General features: G+C 37.3%; 1 protein-coding gene across 1 annotated transcript in view; it reads left to right on the top strand.

Annotated features, from left to right (window-relative positions):
• Nucleotides 1-15,310, top strand: part of LOC138325055 (TBC1 domain family member 2B-like) — a 32,416-nt gene that overhangs the window by 11,350 nt on the left and 5,756 nt on the right. The window contains exons 4-16 of the mRNA XM_069270417.1: nt 1,600-1,832; nt 3,335-3,462; nt 3,687-3,818; nt 4,300-4,543; nt 4,867-4,973; nt 5,520-5,605; nt 5,773-5,875; nt 6,622-6,748; nt 6,934-7,079; nt 7,690-7,798; nt 8,411-8,542; nt 13,715-13,852; nt 14,305-14,481. Of these exons, the coding sequence (XP_069126518.1) occupies nt 1,600-1,832; nt 3,335-3,462; nt 3,687-3,818; nt 4,300-4,543; nt 4,867-4,973; nt 5,520-5,605; nt 5,773-5,875; nt 6,622-6,748; nt 6,934-7,079; nt 7,690-7,798; nt 8,411-8,542; nt 13,715-13,852; nt 14,305-14,481 (1,862 nt within the window). The remainder of the gene's footprint in view (nt 1-1,599; nt 1,833-3,334; nt 3,463-3,686; nt 3,819-4,299; nt 4,544-4,866; nt 4,974-5,519; nt 5,606-5,772; nt 5,876-6,621; nt 6,749-6,933; nt 7,080-7,689; nt 7,799-8,410; nt 8,543-13,714; nt 13,853-14,304; nt 14,482-15,310) is intronic.

Raw genomic sequence — 15,310 nt, 5'->3', positions numbered from 1 at the left:
CTGTATATTGTCAAGGTCACAAGTATAATTCAGTTACTATCTGTGGACTGTCAAGGTCAGACATGTATGTTTCAGCTACTACCTCTGCACTGTCAAGGTCACACATGTATAATTCAGTGACTATACCTGTACATTGTCAATGTCACACATGTATTATTAAGCTACTACCTGTGCACTGTCAAGGTCACACATGTATAATTCAGCTACTACCTGTATATTGTCAAGGTCAGACATGTATAATTCAGTTACTATCTGTGGACTGTCAAGGTCAGACATGTATAATTCAGCTACTATATCTGCACTGTCAAGGTCATACATGTATAATTCAGATACTATCTGTACACTGTCAAGGTCACACATGTATAATTAAGCTACTACCTGTATATTGTCAAGGTCACATGTATAATTCAGTTACTATCTGTTGACTGTCAAGGTCAGACATGTATGTTTCAGCTACTACCTCTGCACTGTCAAGGTCACACATGTATGATTCAGTGACTATACCTGTACATTGTCAATGTCACACATGTATTATTAAGCTACTACCTGTGCACTGTCAAGGTCACACATGTATAATTCAGCTACTACCTGTATACTGTCAAGGTCAGACATGTATAATTCAGCTACTATATCTGCACTGTCAAGGTCATACATGTATAATTCAGATACTATCTGTACACTGTCAAGGTCACACATCTGTATTTCAGCTACTACCAGTGTACTGTCAAGGTCAGACATGTATAATTCAGTTACTACCTGTACACTGTCAAGGTCACACATGTATAATTCAATTACTACCTGTATACTGTCAAGGTCACTCATGTATAATTCAGCTACTACCTGTGCACTGTCAAGGTCACTCATGTATAATTCAGCTACTACCTGTACACTGTCAAGGTCACATGTATAATTCAGTTACTACCTGTACACTGTCAAGGTCACTCATGTATAATTCAGTTACTACCTGTACACTGTCAAGGTCACTCATGTATAATTCAGTTACTACCTGTGCACTGTCAAGGTCACTCATGTATAATTCAGTGACTACCTGTACATTTTCAAGGTCACACATGTATAATTCAGTTACTACCTGTGCACTGTCAAGGTCACACATGTATAATTCAGTGACTACCTGTACATTTTCAAGGTCATACATGTATAATTCAGCTACTACCCCTGCACTGTCAAGGTCACACATGTATAATTCAGCTACTACCTGTACACTGTCAAGGTCACACATGTATAATTCAGCTACTACCCCTGCACTGTCAAGGTCACACATGTATAATTCAGCTACTACCTGTACACTGTCAAGGTCACACATGTATAAATTATAATTCAGCTACTACCTTTACACTTTCAAGGTCACTCATGCATAATTCAGCTACTACCTTTACACTGTCAAGGTCAGACATGTATAATTCAGCTACTACCTGTACACTGTCTTTACACTTTCACATGTCTAAATAAATCTGTTTTGTCAGCAACTGCTCGGTCCTTATCATCCACATTTAATGTAAAGGATTTTTTATTGTTATTGATCTTTCTCCTGAATTTTACTGCAGAGCAAATTATACCTATTTTACCTATACTTTACAGATGGCAGCTCAGTGCCTAGTAAACATTCTGATAGTGCCTCACCATCTCCTAGCCAGGAAGACCTAGGAACTCCCGATGGATCTATTCCAACACTCCGACCTAATCAGTTATCCTCCGTCAAACCCGGGGGTAAAGTCGGCAAATTCAAGTCCGCGTTTGGCAAGGTTTTAAACAGGAAGTCAGGAATAAGTGACGATGAAGTGCCACCTAGTGTGTGTAACAGGTGTAAAGTGGTATGTAAATATACCGTACAGCGAGTTATTTTCACAAATTTGTGGTTCAACACCATGGGCGTTAATATTTGATCCATGAAAGGTTAAGAAATGATTAAATTATATATAGCTGGCCTTGAAGCCAAATCGCAAAATTTTCATTAGCTAAAATGTTGCTTCCTAATTTTATGTTAGAATTGCAAAAACAAACAGCTGTGCAGTATCATTTTTCATCATATACCTATAGACATGTAAGAAAAGTTTAGAAAGGAACATAAAAAAATATATATTCCATTATTTGGAATGCAGATATTCAAAATAGCTGAGGAGCACTGATGCAACACAAATGGTTCAAAGTTCTTTTATCATACTCCTAATCTGGCTCATAGTTTAAAGGCCCACTACCTTTCCGAAACAGCTTTTAAATTTTAAAATAGGAATGTAAAACAAGATCGATAATTTTGTAGAGTCTTAAGAATTATTAACTTACCGTTAATACTACATTCATCATCACCTTCTGAACGATTTGATTAAAATAAATAAAATGTTTATTATTATAACGCGGGTCGTATTATGTTTCCCGCCTTTGTCCTAAATACCGCGCGGTAGTTGACTATCACTGCGCCAGACGGCAAAACAGCGAATTGACTCTCCACTGTTTTCATATATTTACGCAGGAAATCTTGCATACGTTTGGTGTCGTAACCTTATTTTGGGTCATCGGTATGCATTTTCTGATGTTATTAATGTTTTTTAAGAAACCTTTATATTTTGCTCCGGAAAGGTAATGGGCCTTTAAACAAAGGATTTATTATAAACTGTTATACTTAATGTAAAAAATTTTCTTAAACTTTAGTAAAGTTTTCACATAGGAAATTTTAAGTTAAAAGAATTTTCTGAAGTCAAGGAGTATTCATGAAACTGGACCCAAAATGTGTAATGCTCAGCAGTTGACACAGGAAAGGCTACAACTAATAAAAATTGTCTCCTACTTCATAATGATATGATATTGATTGTATTCTGTTCATTGTGACAGCCTCAGAAACATCCATATATTTTTTCTGAATTTACACTGAAAGTATACTGTTTTATTGTGACAGCTCCAGAAACAGTCCTATAAATATACTAATAGTTTACTGTGCTTTTATTCTGACAACCCCAGAAATAGTCTTATATTTACAAAATCAATATACTGATAATATACTGTTTTTATTATGACAGCTCCAGAAAAGTCTTACTTATAATGATAGCATGCTGTTTCTATACTGATATTGTACAGTTTTTATTGTGATATCTCCAGAAAAATTTTGTTTCTGATAGTATACTGTTTTATTGTGACAGTCCCAGAAATTGTCAAATATATACTGATAGTACATGTATACAGTTTTATACTTATAATATACTTTTTTTATTGTGACTGCTCCAGAAACAGTCTTATAGATAATACTGATAATATGTATACCATTTTTATACTGATAGTATACTGTTTCTATACTGTTAATATACTTTTGTTATTGTTATAGCTCCAGAAACAGATGTCTAATGCCCAGCAGGACCAGCAGGCTACAGAGGAGGAGCTACAGGCAAACAGGGAGATTGTCCGTCTGCTACAGAAGGAGCTTGACTCTCTTACAAAGGAAATGGAAACAAGGTGACCGTCAATTGCCAATTTAGATCTCTTTTTTATTACAGAATTCATATAGTAGTTGCTTATTTCTGCATTTGTTTATCTTTAAAGGATTGAACTTCAATTTTTAATGGAAAGGTTTGACAAGGAACGAACTAAACATCAACTGGTTATGGAATCAAAACTTCATTAAGGTTTATTATTTAATAGTTTTCATTGTGAAGGTAAATACAGCTTTGGTTGTGCAGGTTTCAGATGAGTACACAAGACAGAGAAGGATTTGAGGGCATGCTGAAGGAACGAGACAAACATATTGTAGAACTCAAGTTTGGTCTGGCCTCAATGAAGGAGGAGAAGGAGTTACTGGCTCAACAACTCAGGTAACATATACCATGTTTAAGTCTCAAAGTCTTAGCTTACATTTATAACTCAAAGGCCCATAATGGAACTAATTCATGTACCATGTGATAACCGATAACCGGGACTATTGTTTCTATTGGTGATAAAATGACGTCAAAAGACGATATCCTGCACGCTGACGTCATTTCAGCAGGAAAACAATCTAATTAAAATTAGATCATCTATGTTGCTCTCCGTAGACCGTCTGCTTCTACGAGCGGACGGTCTACGGAGAGCGACATAGAAGATCTAATTTTAATTAGATTGAGCAGGAAAATTACAAATAGTTATGTTCCATCACCACTGGAGATACAAGTCCCGCACAAACATTATCGGGTATCACATGGTACGTGAATTGCTCCCATTGAAAAGTACCAGTATAAGCATGGATATTTTAACTGTGTTTATCTGAAATAACTATGATGGTTTATGAAAGAATACATTTATGGTGTCATTACCCAGGTCCAAATCCGGAGAATTATGCAGCATCACAGACCAGTTAAAGATGTTTGAGGACATGTTAGCGGCTAAAGATGAAACCATTATCAAACTGACCAACAACCTGACAGAGGCCGAGAAGGTCGTGGCGGAGGGAAAGGCGAATGGTTTTGTAGATGTCTCGACTTCAGTTCCACCTGCCGATTCACTGATCACTAATTCTACCCTAACACCCATAGCAGATAGCAGAGAAATCCAAAGGCTGAAGGTACTGAGAGATCGTTAAGAAATTCAGGCAAATATACTTTTAGAAAAGGCAGCAAAATGTACTGGCTCCAGGATCATTAATTAATCTCACTTTTTAGAGAAAAGGAAACTTTTTTTGCAAAGTGTAAATTTTAGGTCTTTTGTTTTAAAATCATTTTTTAGGAATAAGTCTGACCTTGATATATTCAAGTTAGCAAGACCATGATACAACTATGCACAATCAGAGTATTTGAGTTTCTGTTACACACTCCAGTAAAAAAAATTGTATCAAATCATGTATGAATAAGCAGATTTTTTGGTAATATAATGTTAATGATTGAACAGGACATGTGTGCAGCGTATGAAACCCAGAATAAGTTCCTTACTAATGAGGTTCTGGAACTGACAGACCTCCGACAACACGATGAAGACAATGGAAAGGCCCTGATGATGTATGTATCAGACTTATAAACAGATCAATAACAAGGCCCGGATGATGTATGTATCAGGCATATAAAGTGATCAATAATAAGGCCCTGATAATGTATATATAACATAAAACTGAAAGAGTAAAAAGCTCTGAATCATATCAAGGCATGAATTTGGAGCCTTGATTAACAAAAATTGATTGACCTATAAATGCCAGTAAAATACAAATAAGTTGAAGTTGGCAGGACCATTCAAAATATTTGACTTAGGTATCATATGGTTGGACTCCATTGTGTTTCTATATATATGAACGGACACAAATCAACTGAAGTAACATAAGTTTCCTTTGATGTTTATTTGGAAACATATTTAATTAAGAGTATTACCAGGTAATATTAGTCATTGAATAAAATAACAGTTAATTGTTTGTAAGCAAAATCAAAACAATAATGATGTATTCCTGAATGTTATACATGAGGACAGCATAATGTATTTTTACAATATACATAGTTTTGGCATAGGTAAAAAAAAAAAATGGTGAATATTTCTAATTATATATCCTGTAACAGGAACTATGCACAACTGGAGGCTAAGTTTTACCAAACCCACAGTAAATACCTGATTCTACTGAAGGAGGTCAAACAGCCCGTTAGAGGTGAGTCACATCATATAGCCGAGTCTCAATACTCCAGTCTTGGATTCATTCCAAATATTCAATAATTGTACTTCATAATAACTTAGTTAATGAAATTTTATTATTTGGTGTATCACTGCAGGCTTGGTCCCATCTAATTGGTAATGTGAATTTTGTTTGATCGTCAGGTGGACAGGGAGATATTCATTCCCAGGAGATGGTGACACAACTTTTGTCTGAAGCCATGGACCTAGATGAGGATGAGGATGTGGACTACTTATTCACCTCAAGGTATCGTATAGCAGCTTATTTCCTCAGGTTGAAATGTTTGTGATTTGAAGTTTTGAACTAAAATGCAGAGATTGAATTTTAGAAGTTTTAAATTTTCGTCAGCTGGCTTTAAGGGTTTTTAAGGATCAGCTATTGATCTGCAAAATTGCTAAAATATCCTCCCCACGACATATTCATTACCGACTATATCATATGTTAGCTTAAACTTAAGCATAGGTAGATTTTATTGCATTTTACATATTAATGGACATTTGGCATGCATGGACTATATGGTCAACCATGGCTTGCACAAAGTTCTGGTAAAAAAAAATTTGGAAATTAAAAAGTTTTGTATTAAACTGGATAATTTACTTTACACAAGCATTTGCCTTGACACCTTCTACTAATTTTGTGAGCCCCAAACTGCCCAGAATTTAAATAGTACATTGTAATTTATCAAAATTATTTAAGGATTAACTTGAATAGATTTTTTTATGTTATGGAGATATAACACAAAAATCTGACTCTAAATAAACTTTTTTTGTGTTATATCTCCATAACATAAAAAATCTATTCAAATAAATCCTTATAATTCAATTTACTAAAGATAATCTCTTCAATATTTAAAAATTCATTTTGGGACTCTTTTGTCTATGAAATCATTACGCCGTCATCTCAACCAATCAGAAACAAACATTACAAACCCGAATTGTAAAATTTTAAGCATGAAAATGCTCGTAACATTTAATAAAATAATTCTCTCACAGTGGACAAGAGTATGATCGTTATGGCTTCCTGAAAAAATATGGAGGGGAAGAAGAAGATGATGACCCCCTTATTGCCAAGGCAACGAAGTTGGAGAGAAGATCGGAGGAGCTTTCTACAAAAATCAAGGTAAATTTATACAACATGTTTATCAAATAAAATTATTCCTAAATGTTTTTATCAAAATTCTGCCATGTTTAGAATTTCATATTATGTGCTTATTATAATAATAACTTTGGATTTTAATATTTTGATTGTGAAAGCCAGAGGTATATACATCTGTGAGAAAATAAAGCTATAGATATGTTCTATAGGAAGCCGATGAGGTCCAGTCACACTTGGTAAAGTGGGACAACTTCATGGTTGGTCAGACCGGGAAGCCCCTGGTACGCTCGGCGGAACTCAAGGGACTGGTGCGAATGGGTGTTCCTCATGAACACAGAAGTCATATCTGGAAAGGGTGAGTGTTAGACCTCCTGTGATTTTTCGCATGTTATTGATAAAGTAGGCAACACTAGATTCTCACAAAATTTTCACAATTTGATTAAAAAACGAGAAAAAATTAGTTTTAGTAATTGAAAATTTTTACAATATGGCTTTCAAGGTACAGAGGACCCTCGATAATCCAAACACTTGTCTGAATCATCCAGGTTAGGATTTTTCCAGATGGCTGAATTCTGATAACTTAATCGATAATAAAGTCCATTCCCCAATATTTACATCTGAGTTTTCCAGATTATTGATGTCTGAATTATCACGAGTACACTATATTTAATTTTATATTACGGATGAAATTTTCGCAATGAGATTGCAATGTCATTCAAAATTGTGAAAATATCACCCCCGCAAAAATAACCGGCTACATTTTATTACTAATGATTTATTCAAATAAATCTTATTTGTGAAACAAAGTAATTACTTAAATTGTAATACTGGCTGTACATAATTAGGAGTCAGAGTAAATGTTGTAATAAAATATTACATGATGTAATGAATACAGTGCTGTAATTGTTTAGTCACTACTATTGGTCATGTTTGCTGCCTGTCACTGGGACTTTTGATGATTACAGATGTGTGAACTTCTATGTGAGTGCCAACAGAGACAAATTAGGCCCACACTACTACAAGGGTTTGATTTCACGGTCCGGTGACACGCCTCACAATCCAGCGGCCAAACAGGTAACATCTTATAATATCACCTCAGCATATTATAGATCACTCAGTCTGGGAGGATTATATCACTGTCTATCTGGAACAATGTGTTAGTTTCAAGATATTAATACAATGATGGTAAGATATGATCACTGACAATTGGTCCCATCTTCGGGAGATTGTGATATTTTCAAACAATATTTTTTACTTCGCAATCACTTGAATGTGGTATGAATTATTTTTCTATAGTCCCTATTATTTTAGTATCTTGAGATCTCCAAATTACCCCACAAAATCCTGCAGAAATCCTACTTTCATCAATATTTTCTATACCCCTCTGTCACAGGGGTGGATATAAGAACAGTGATAGTAACCTCTGGAATATCAAGGATGCTATCAGTACTCAAAATATAGCTGATCTGCATTGCTGTCATTTAGTCTGCCAAGAACTTCTTTTGTTACAAAAACTAAAAACAAAAAACGGCAAACAAGAATAAAGTAAATAACCTCATGCACGCCCCCTCTGCACCTAATTGTCGGTTTTGACAGCCTGGGCAAAACTAAAAGATTTAAGCTTTATATTATACATTTCTATTTGTTGTTCTCCTGTAAAATTCTTTTTGTTTTGCCATTTGACAGATTGAGCTGGATTTACTGAGAACTCTTCCAAACAATAAGTATTATGAGAATTCTGACTCTGACGGTGTTGTTAAGTTACGACGTATATTGGTGGCCTACAGCCTGCATAATCCAGTCATCGGCTACTGCCAGGTAATTTACCTCTATTACACAGTCATCGGCAACTGCCAAGTAATCAACTTCTATTACTCAGTCATCTGCAACTGCCAGGTTATCAACTTCTATTACTCAGTCATGGCTACTGCCAGGTAATCAACTTCTATTACTCAGTTATCAGCTACTGCCAGGTAATCTACCTCTATTACTCAGTCATTGGCTACTGCCAAGTAATCTATCTCTATTACACAGTCATCAGCTTCTGCCAGGTAATCAACTTCTATTACTCAGTTATCGATCACTGCCAGGTAATCTATCTCTATTACTCATTCATCAGCTACTGCCATGTAATCTGTCTCTATTACTCAGTCATCAGCTACTGCCAGGTAATCTACCTCTATTACTCAGTCATCAGCTACTGCCAGGTAATCTACCTCTATTACTCAGTCATCAGCTACTGCCAGGTAATCTATCTCTATTACTCAGTCATCAGCTACTGCCAGGTAATCTACCTCTATTACTCAGTCATCAGCTACTGCCAGGTAATCTACCTCTATTACTCAGTCATCAGCTACTGCCAGGTAATCTACCTCTATTACTCAGTATTACTCATCAGCTACTGCCAGGTAATCTACTCTATTACTCAGTCATCAGCTACTGCCAGGTAATCTACCTCTATTACTCAAGTCATCAGCTACTGCCAGGTAATCTGCATCAGGTAATCCTCTAGGTAATCTACCTCTATATTACTCAGTCATTGGCTACTGCCAGGTAATCTACCTCTATTACTCAGTCATCGACTACTGCCAGGTAATCTACCTCTATTACTCAGTCATCAGCTACTGCCAGGTAATCTACCTCTATTACTCAGTCATCAGCTACTGCCAGGTAATCTACCTCTATTACTCAGTCATCAGCTACTGCCAGGTAATCTACCTCTATTACTCAGTCATCGGCTACTGCCAGGTAATCAACTTCTATTACTCAGTCATCGGCTACTGCCAGGTAATCTACCTCTATTACTCAGTTATCGGCTACTGCCAGGTAATCTACCTCTATTACTCAGTCATCAGCTACTGCCAGGTAATCTATCTCAGTCATATTACTCAGTCTATCGTCATCGGCTGCCAGGTAATCTATCTCTATTACTCAGTTATCGGCTACTGCCAGGTAATCTACCTCTATTACTCAGTTATCGACTACTGCCAGGTTATCTATCTCTATTACTCAGTCATCAGGTCTACTGCCAGGTAATCTACCTCTATTACTCAGTCATCAGCTACTGCCAGGTAATCTACCTCTATTACTCAGTCATGGCTACTGCCAGGTAATCTACCTCTATTACTCAGTTATCAGCTACTGCCAGGTAATATCTATTACCTCTATTACTCAGTCATCTACCTCTATACCAGACATCGGCTACTGCCAGGTAATCTACCTCTATTACTCAGTTCTTTCTCTATCGGCTACTGCCAGGTAATCTATCTCTATTACTCATTCATCATCCCTCTTAGCTACTGCCATAATCAAGCACAATACCTCTATAGGTACTCAGTTATCAGCTGCAGCTACAGTAATCTATCAGTCATCCTCTATTACTCAGTATCAGCTACTGCCAGGTAATCTACCTCTATTACTCAGTCATCAACTTACAGCTTTGCAGGTGTAATCTACCTCTATACTCATTACAACCGTCATCTGCCAGCTACTGACCAGGTAATCTATCGTCTAATACTCATAATCATCGCCTACTGCCAAGTAATCTATCTCTATTACTCAGTTATCGGCTACTGCCAGGTAATCTTTCCTCTATTACTCAGTTAGCGGCTACTGCCAGTAATCTATCTCAGTCATGGACTACTGCCAATAATCAACTTACTGTACTATTACTCAGTTATCAGCTACTGCCAGGGATCTATCTATCTCTATTACTCAGTCATCAGCTACTCTACTGCAGGTAATCTTTACTCACTTCTTATTGTTACTTGACAGCCGGTAATCAGCTACTGCCCAACTTTATTAATCAGGTAAAACTATCTCTATTACTCAGTTATCAGCTACTGCCAGGTAATCAAACTTCATTACTCAGTCATCCCAGGTAATCAACATCTATTACTCAGCTACTGCCAGGTAATCTACCTCTATTACTAATCCACCTCATAAACTCAGTCATTCGGCTACTGCCAGGTAATCTACTCTCTATTACTCAGTCATCAAGCTACTGCCAGTATTCAGTAATCTACTATTACTCTATTACTCAGTCATCGCTACTGCCTCTAATACTCCAGCAGCTAGTAATCTACCTCTATTAACTCAGTCATTCAGCTACTGCCAGGTAATCTACCTCTATTACTCAGTCATCAGCTACTGCCAGGTAATCTACCTCTATTACTCAGTCATCAGCTACTGCCAGGTAATCTACCTCTATTACTCAGTCATCAGCTACTGCCAGGTAATCTACCTCTATTACTCAGTCATCAGCTACTGCCAGGTAATCTACCTCTATTACTCATCATCAGCTACTGCCAGGTAATCTACCTCTATTACTCATCATGGAACTACTGCCAGGTAATCAGCAGCTACCTCTGCAGCTTTCAGCCAGTAATCTACCTCTATTACTCAGTCATCAGGGCTACTGCCAGGTAATCTAACTCTATTACTCAGTCATCAGCTACTGCCAGGTAATCTATCTCTCTATTAACACTCAGTCATCAGCAACTGCCAGGTAATCTATCTGCTATTACTCAGTCCATCGACTACTGCCAGGTAATTATTCTATCTCTATTACTCAGTCATCGTCTACTGCCAGGTAATCTAACTCTCTATTACTCAGTCATCGACTACTGCCAGGTAATCAACCTCTATTACTCAGTTCAGCTCATAACGACTACTGCCTTTGCTAGTAAATCTAACCTATATTACTCAGTCATCAGCTACTGCCAGGTAATCAACTTCTATTACTCAGTCATCGATCACTGCCAGGTAATCTATCTCTATTACTCATCTCATCGTCTACTGCCAGGTAATCAAAATTCTATTACTCAGTACTCAGGTAATCAACTTCTATTACTCAGTCTGGCTACTGCCAGGTAATCAACTTTCTATTACTCAGTCATCAGACTACTGCCAGGTAATCTACTTCTATTACTCAGTCATCAGCTACTCCAATCTCCTATTACTCAGTCATTGGTACTGCAAGTAATCTTATCTCTATTTCTCTATCACATCTGCTACTGCCAGAGTCTAATCAACTTCTATTACTCAGTCGACCACTGCCAAGCTACTCAAGTTCATCAGCCAGGTAATCAAATTCTTATATTACTCAGGTAATCTATCTCTATTACTCTCATCGACTACAGGGTAATCAGACTTATATTAACGCAGTCATCAGCTACTGCCAGGTAATCTGTCTCTATTACTCAGTCATCGGCTACTGCCAGGTAATCTACCTCTATTACTCAGTCATCAGCTACTGCCAGGTAATCTACCTCTATTACTCAGTCATCAGCTACTGCCAGGTAATCTACCTGGCTCTATTACTCAGTCATCGGCTACTGCCAGGTAATCTACCTCTATGTACTCAGTCATCCAACTACTTGCCCAGGTAATTACCTCTCAATCATCGGCTTCTGCCAGGTAATCTACCTCTATTAATCAGTCATCGACTACTGCCAGGTAATCTACCTCTATTACTCAGTCATCGGCTACTGCCAGGTAATCTACCTCTATTACTCAGTCATCGGCTACTGCCAGGTAATCTACTTCTATTACTCAGTCATCAGCTACTGCCAGGTAATCTACCTCTATTACTCAGTCATCGGCTACTGCCAGGTAATCTACCTCTATTACTCAGTCATCGGCTACTGCCAGGTAATCTACCTCTATTACTCAGTCATCAGCTACTGCCAGGTAATCTACCTCTATTACTCAGTCATCAGCTACTGCCAGGTAATCTACCTCTATTACTCAGTCATCAGCTACTGCCAGGTAATCTGTCTCTATTACTCAGTTATCGGCTACTGCCAGGTAATTTTTCTCTATTACTCAGTTATCGGCTTCTGCCAGGTAATCTACTTCTATTACTCTCAGTACACCCATTGTTCTACTACATGTAACTGATTTCAGATGGTCTTAACTTAACGTTTACATACATCTTTCAATTAGACAATAGTTGTATTTTAATATAAGTTATTGTCTGAGAAAGACTTGACTATTTCATTTTAATGTTATTATCAAAGAAAGACAGCTTTAAAAAACATGCAGTATAATTTACTCTCCTAACATTGATGTACAGGTGTACTGCAAAAAGGTGATTGTGAACTTGACCTCAAGGTCAATTGGTTCGCTCGTTGTCAGTATAATGTGACCGGGTGGGGTGTGTTGCTCGGTGTCTTCGGTGGCATGCTTCAGTGATATAGCACTATAAAAAGGGCAACAGTTCCGCTATACAAGAATACACAAAACGAACATTCCGCAGTCTCCCAAAACACGCACCTAGCACTTCACACACGCTATTCATTGCATACATCGGAGGCCGTCCTTACATGACCCTGGCTGTTTATAGGACGTTAAAATAATTAAACAAACAAACAAAGACTTCAAGATCAAAGGCTGTAGTTATTTCCTCAATTCTTAAACTGTGGTGAATCTTAGTATTTCTTCATAGTTCATAGTATTGAAATGTGATTTGGTTATTCTATCCATAACCAAAGGTCAATGAACAGTCATCCACAAACACAGTACATTGCATTCTGGGTAGGCTATCCCTGAATGATCTTAGATGTTGATAAGACGTTAGGCCTCATAAAGCAAATCAAACCAAAAAACCAAAATAAAAAGTTACATCTGTAATAGAAATATCTGTTTTTGATCACAAAAACACATCTCATGTTGTGTAACATGTTTTTTTTTAAACACTCCTGCATTCAATCTGATTCAAAATCATATCTTGATTTCCATGCCTTTCCGGTAAACCTACTCTCTGTTACATCGTACTGAAGCATAGAGTGTTGGAGCATAATCAAAGATCTTCAGTTGGACTCGGTTAATTCAAACTTGAAGGGACTGTGTCAGGTTTCAAGATATCATGAAGTTACATTTTGTACTCCACAGAAAGAAAGATAGTCTGTATTTTCAAATTTAAAATGAATGGTATTGTTTATGTTGGAAACATTAGTTTTACCATTAAGTGTTTATTTTGTGTGACAGGGACTGAACCGCCTGGTAGCCATTGGTCTGTTGTTCCTAGAGGAAGAAGAAGCCTTCTGGCTAATTGTCGCTATAGTGGAACATATCATGCCAAAAGACTACTACAGTAAAACTCTGATAGCGGCTCAAGCTGACCAGGTACGTGCAGTCAGACCACTGGTCAGACTGACCATATGCATAGCTTATTTGTCTTATTAAAGCCTTAAATTTTGGTCATATAATCAATAAAACTGTCCAGCACTTTAAATTTACAGGGTCAATATTACATAGTTTTCTATACGGAACATATATGCTGAGATTAAATTTTGCTAATTCAATAATTCCCATATAAGGTATGTCAATGAATGGTTTAATATTTCGCTGGTGTTAAGGAATCCTGGATTTCAATGAAAACATGAATATAGCTAAAATAAACCACCATCAAAATTTACCCACTATACAGTGTATCTGAGTTGGTTAGATAACCACCAAAATCATAGAACTTGAAAGGAGTTACCTCCCCTGGTATTAAGGAGATATTTAAGTTCGAAGCTAATTTAATGTACATTATTTACATCATAAATCTAACTTCATTCTATTGATCTGTACAGAGAGTGCTGAAGGATATGGTACAGGACAAGTTGCCCCGTCTCTACACTCACTTTGAGGCCCACAATGTGGATCTGTCTCTCTTCACCTTCAACTGGTTCCTCACCATCTTTGTGGACAACATTCCACCGGAAACTTTCCTCAGGGTGTGGGACGCTTACCTGTATGAGGGCAGTAAGGTATGATATCCCCCTACCTGTACAAGGGCAGTAAGATATGATATCCCCCTACTTGTAAATTTTGATTGTTGTGTTACCTACAACATGACATTATACCAGTAGCTGCCAGTATGTTTTCCAATGGTGTCAGTAATGTGTGTGGATTCGGCATTTAGTAATTAGGTCATCTGAACTGAAGGGTCTGGATGACCTTTAGTCAAACCAGAACTTCGTCTGTCGTCGTGCGAGTCTGTAAACAAAAGCCTCAGGGTACTCGGATTTGGCCTGCAGCATTCTGGGATGAAGATCTACCAAGTTTGTTCCAATGAATGACCTTGACTTTCATTCAAGGTCACAGGGGTCAAAAAGGTTGAAATTGTAAAACAACTTCTTCGCAATAACCGAAAGGCCCAGGGTTCTCAAATTGGGCCTGCAGCATGCTTGCATGAAGGGCTACCAACTTTGTTCAAATGAATGTGCTTGATTTTCATTGAAGGGGTCAAAATGGCTAAGATCTTTAAACATCTTCTTGTGAATAACTAAGTGGTCTAGACATCTTATATTAATTAGGCCTGCAGCATGCTGGAATGAAGAGCTACTAAGTTCGTCCAATCGAATTACCTTGACTTTCATTCAAGGTCACAGGGTTTGAAATGGCAAAAATCTTTTAAATAACTTCTTGTGAATAATTAAGAGGCCTAGAGACCTAATATTTTGCCTGTGACATGCTGGGATGAAGGGGTACCAAGTTTGTTTAAATGAATGACCTTGGCTAAAATCATTAAGTGAATTCTTGTGAATAACTAAGAGACCTATAGTACTGAAAGTGGGTCTGTAGCATGCTTAAATA

This window comes from Argopecten irradians, chromosome 6 (genome assembly GCF_041381155.1).
Source record: "Argopecten irradians isolate NY chromosome 6, Ai_NY, whole genome shotgun sequence".
In the NCBI taxonomy this organism is placed as follows: domain Eukaryota; kingdom Metazoa; phylum Mollusca; class Bivalvia; order Pectinida; family Pectinidae; genus Argopecten; species Argopecten irradians.
Note: the sequence above shows the minus strand (reverse complement) of the source record. Positions and strands in the feature narration are given on the sequence as shown.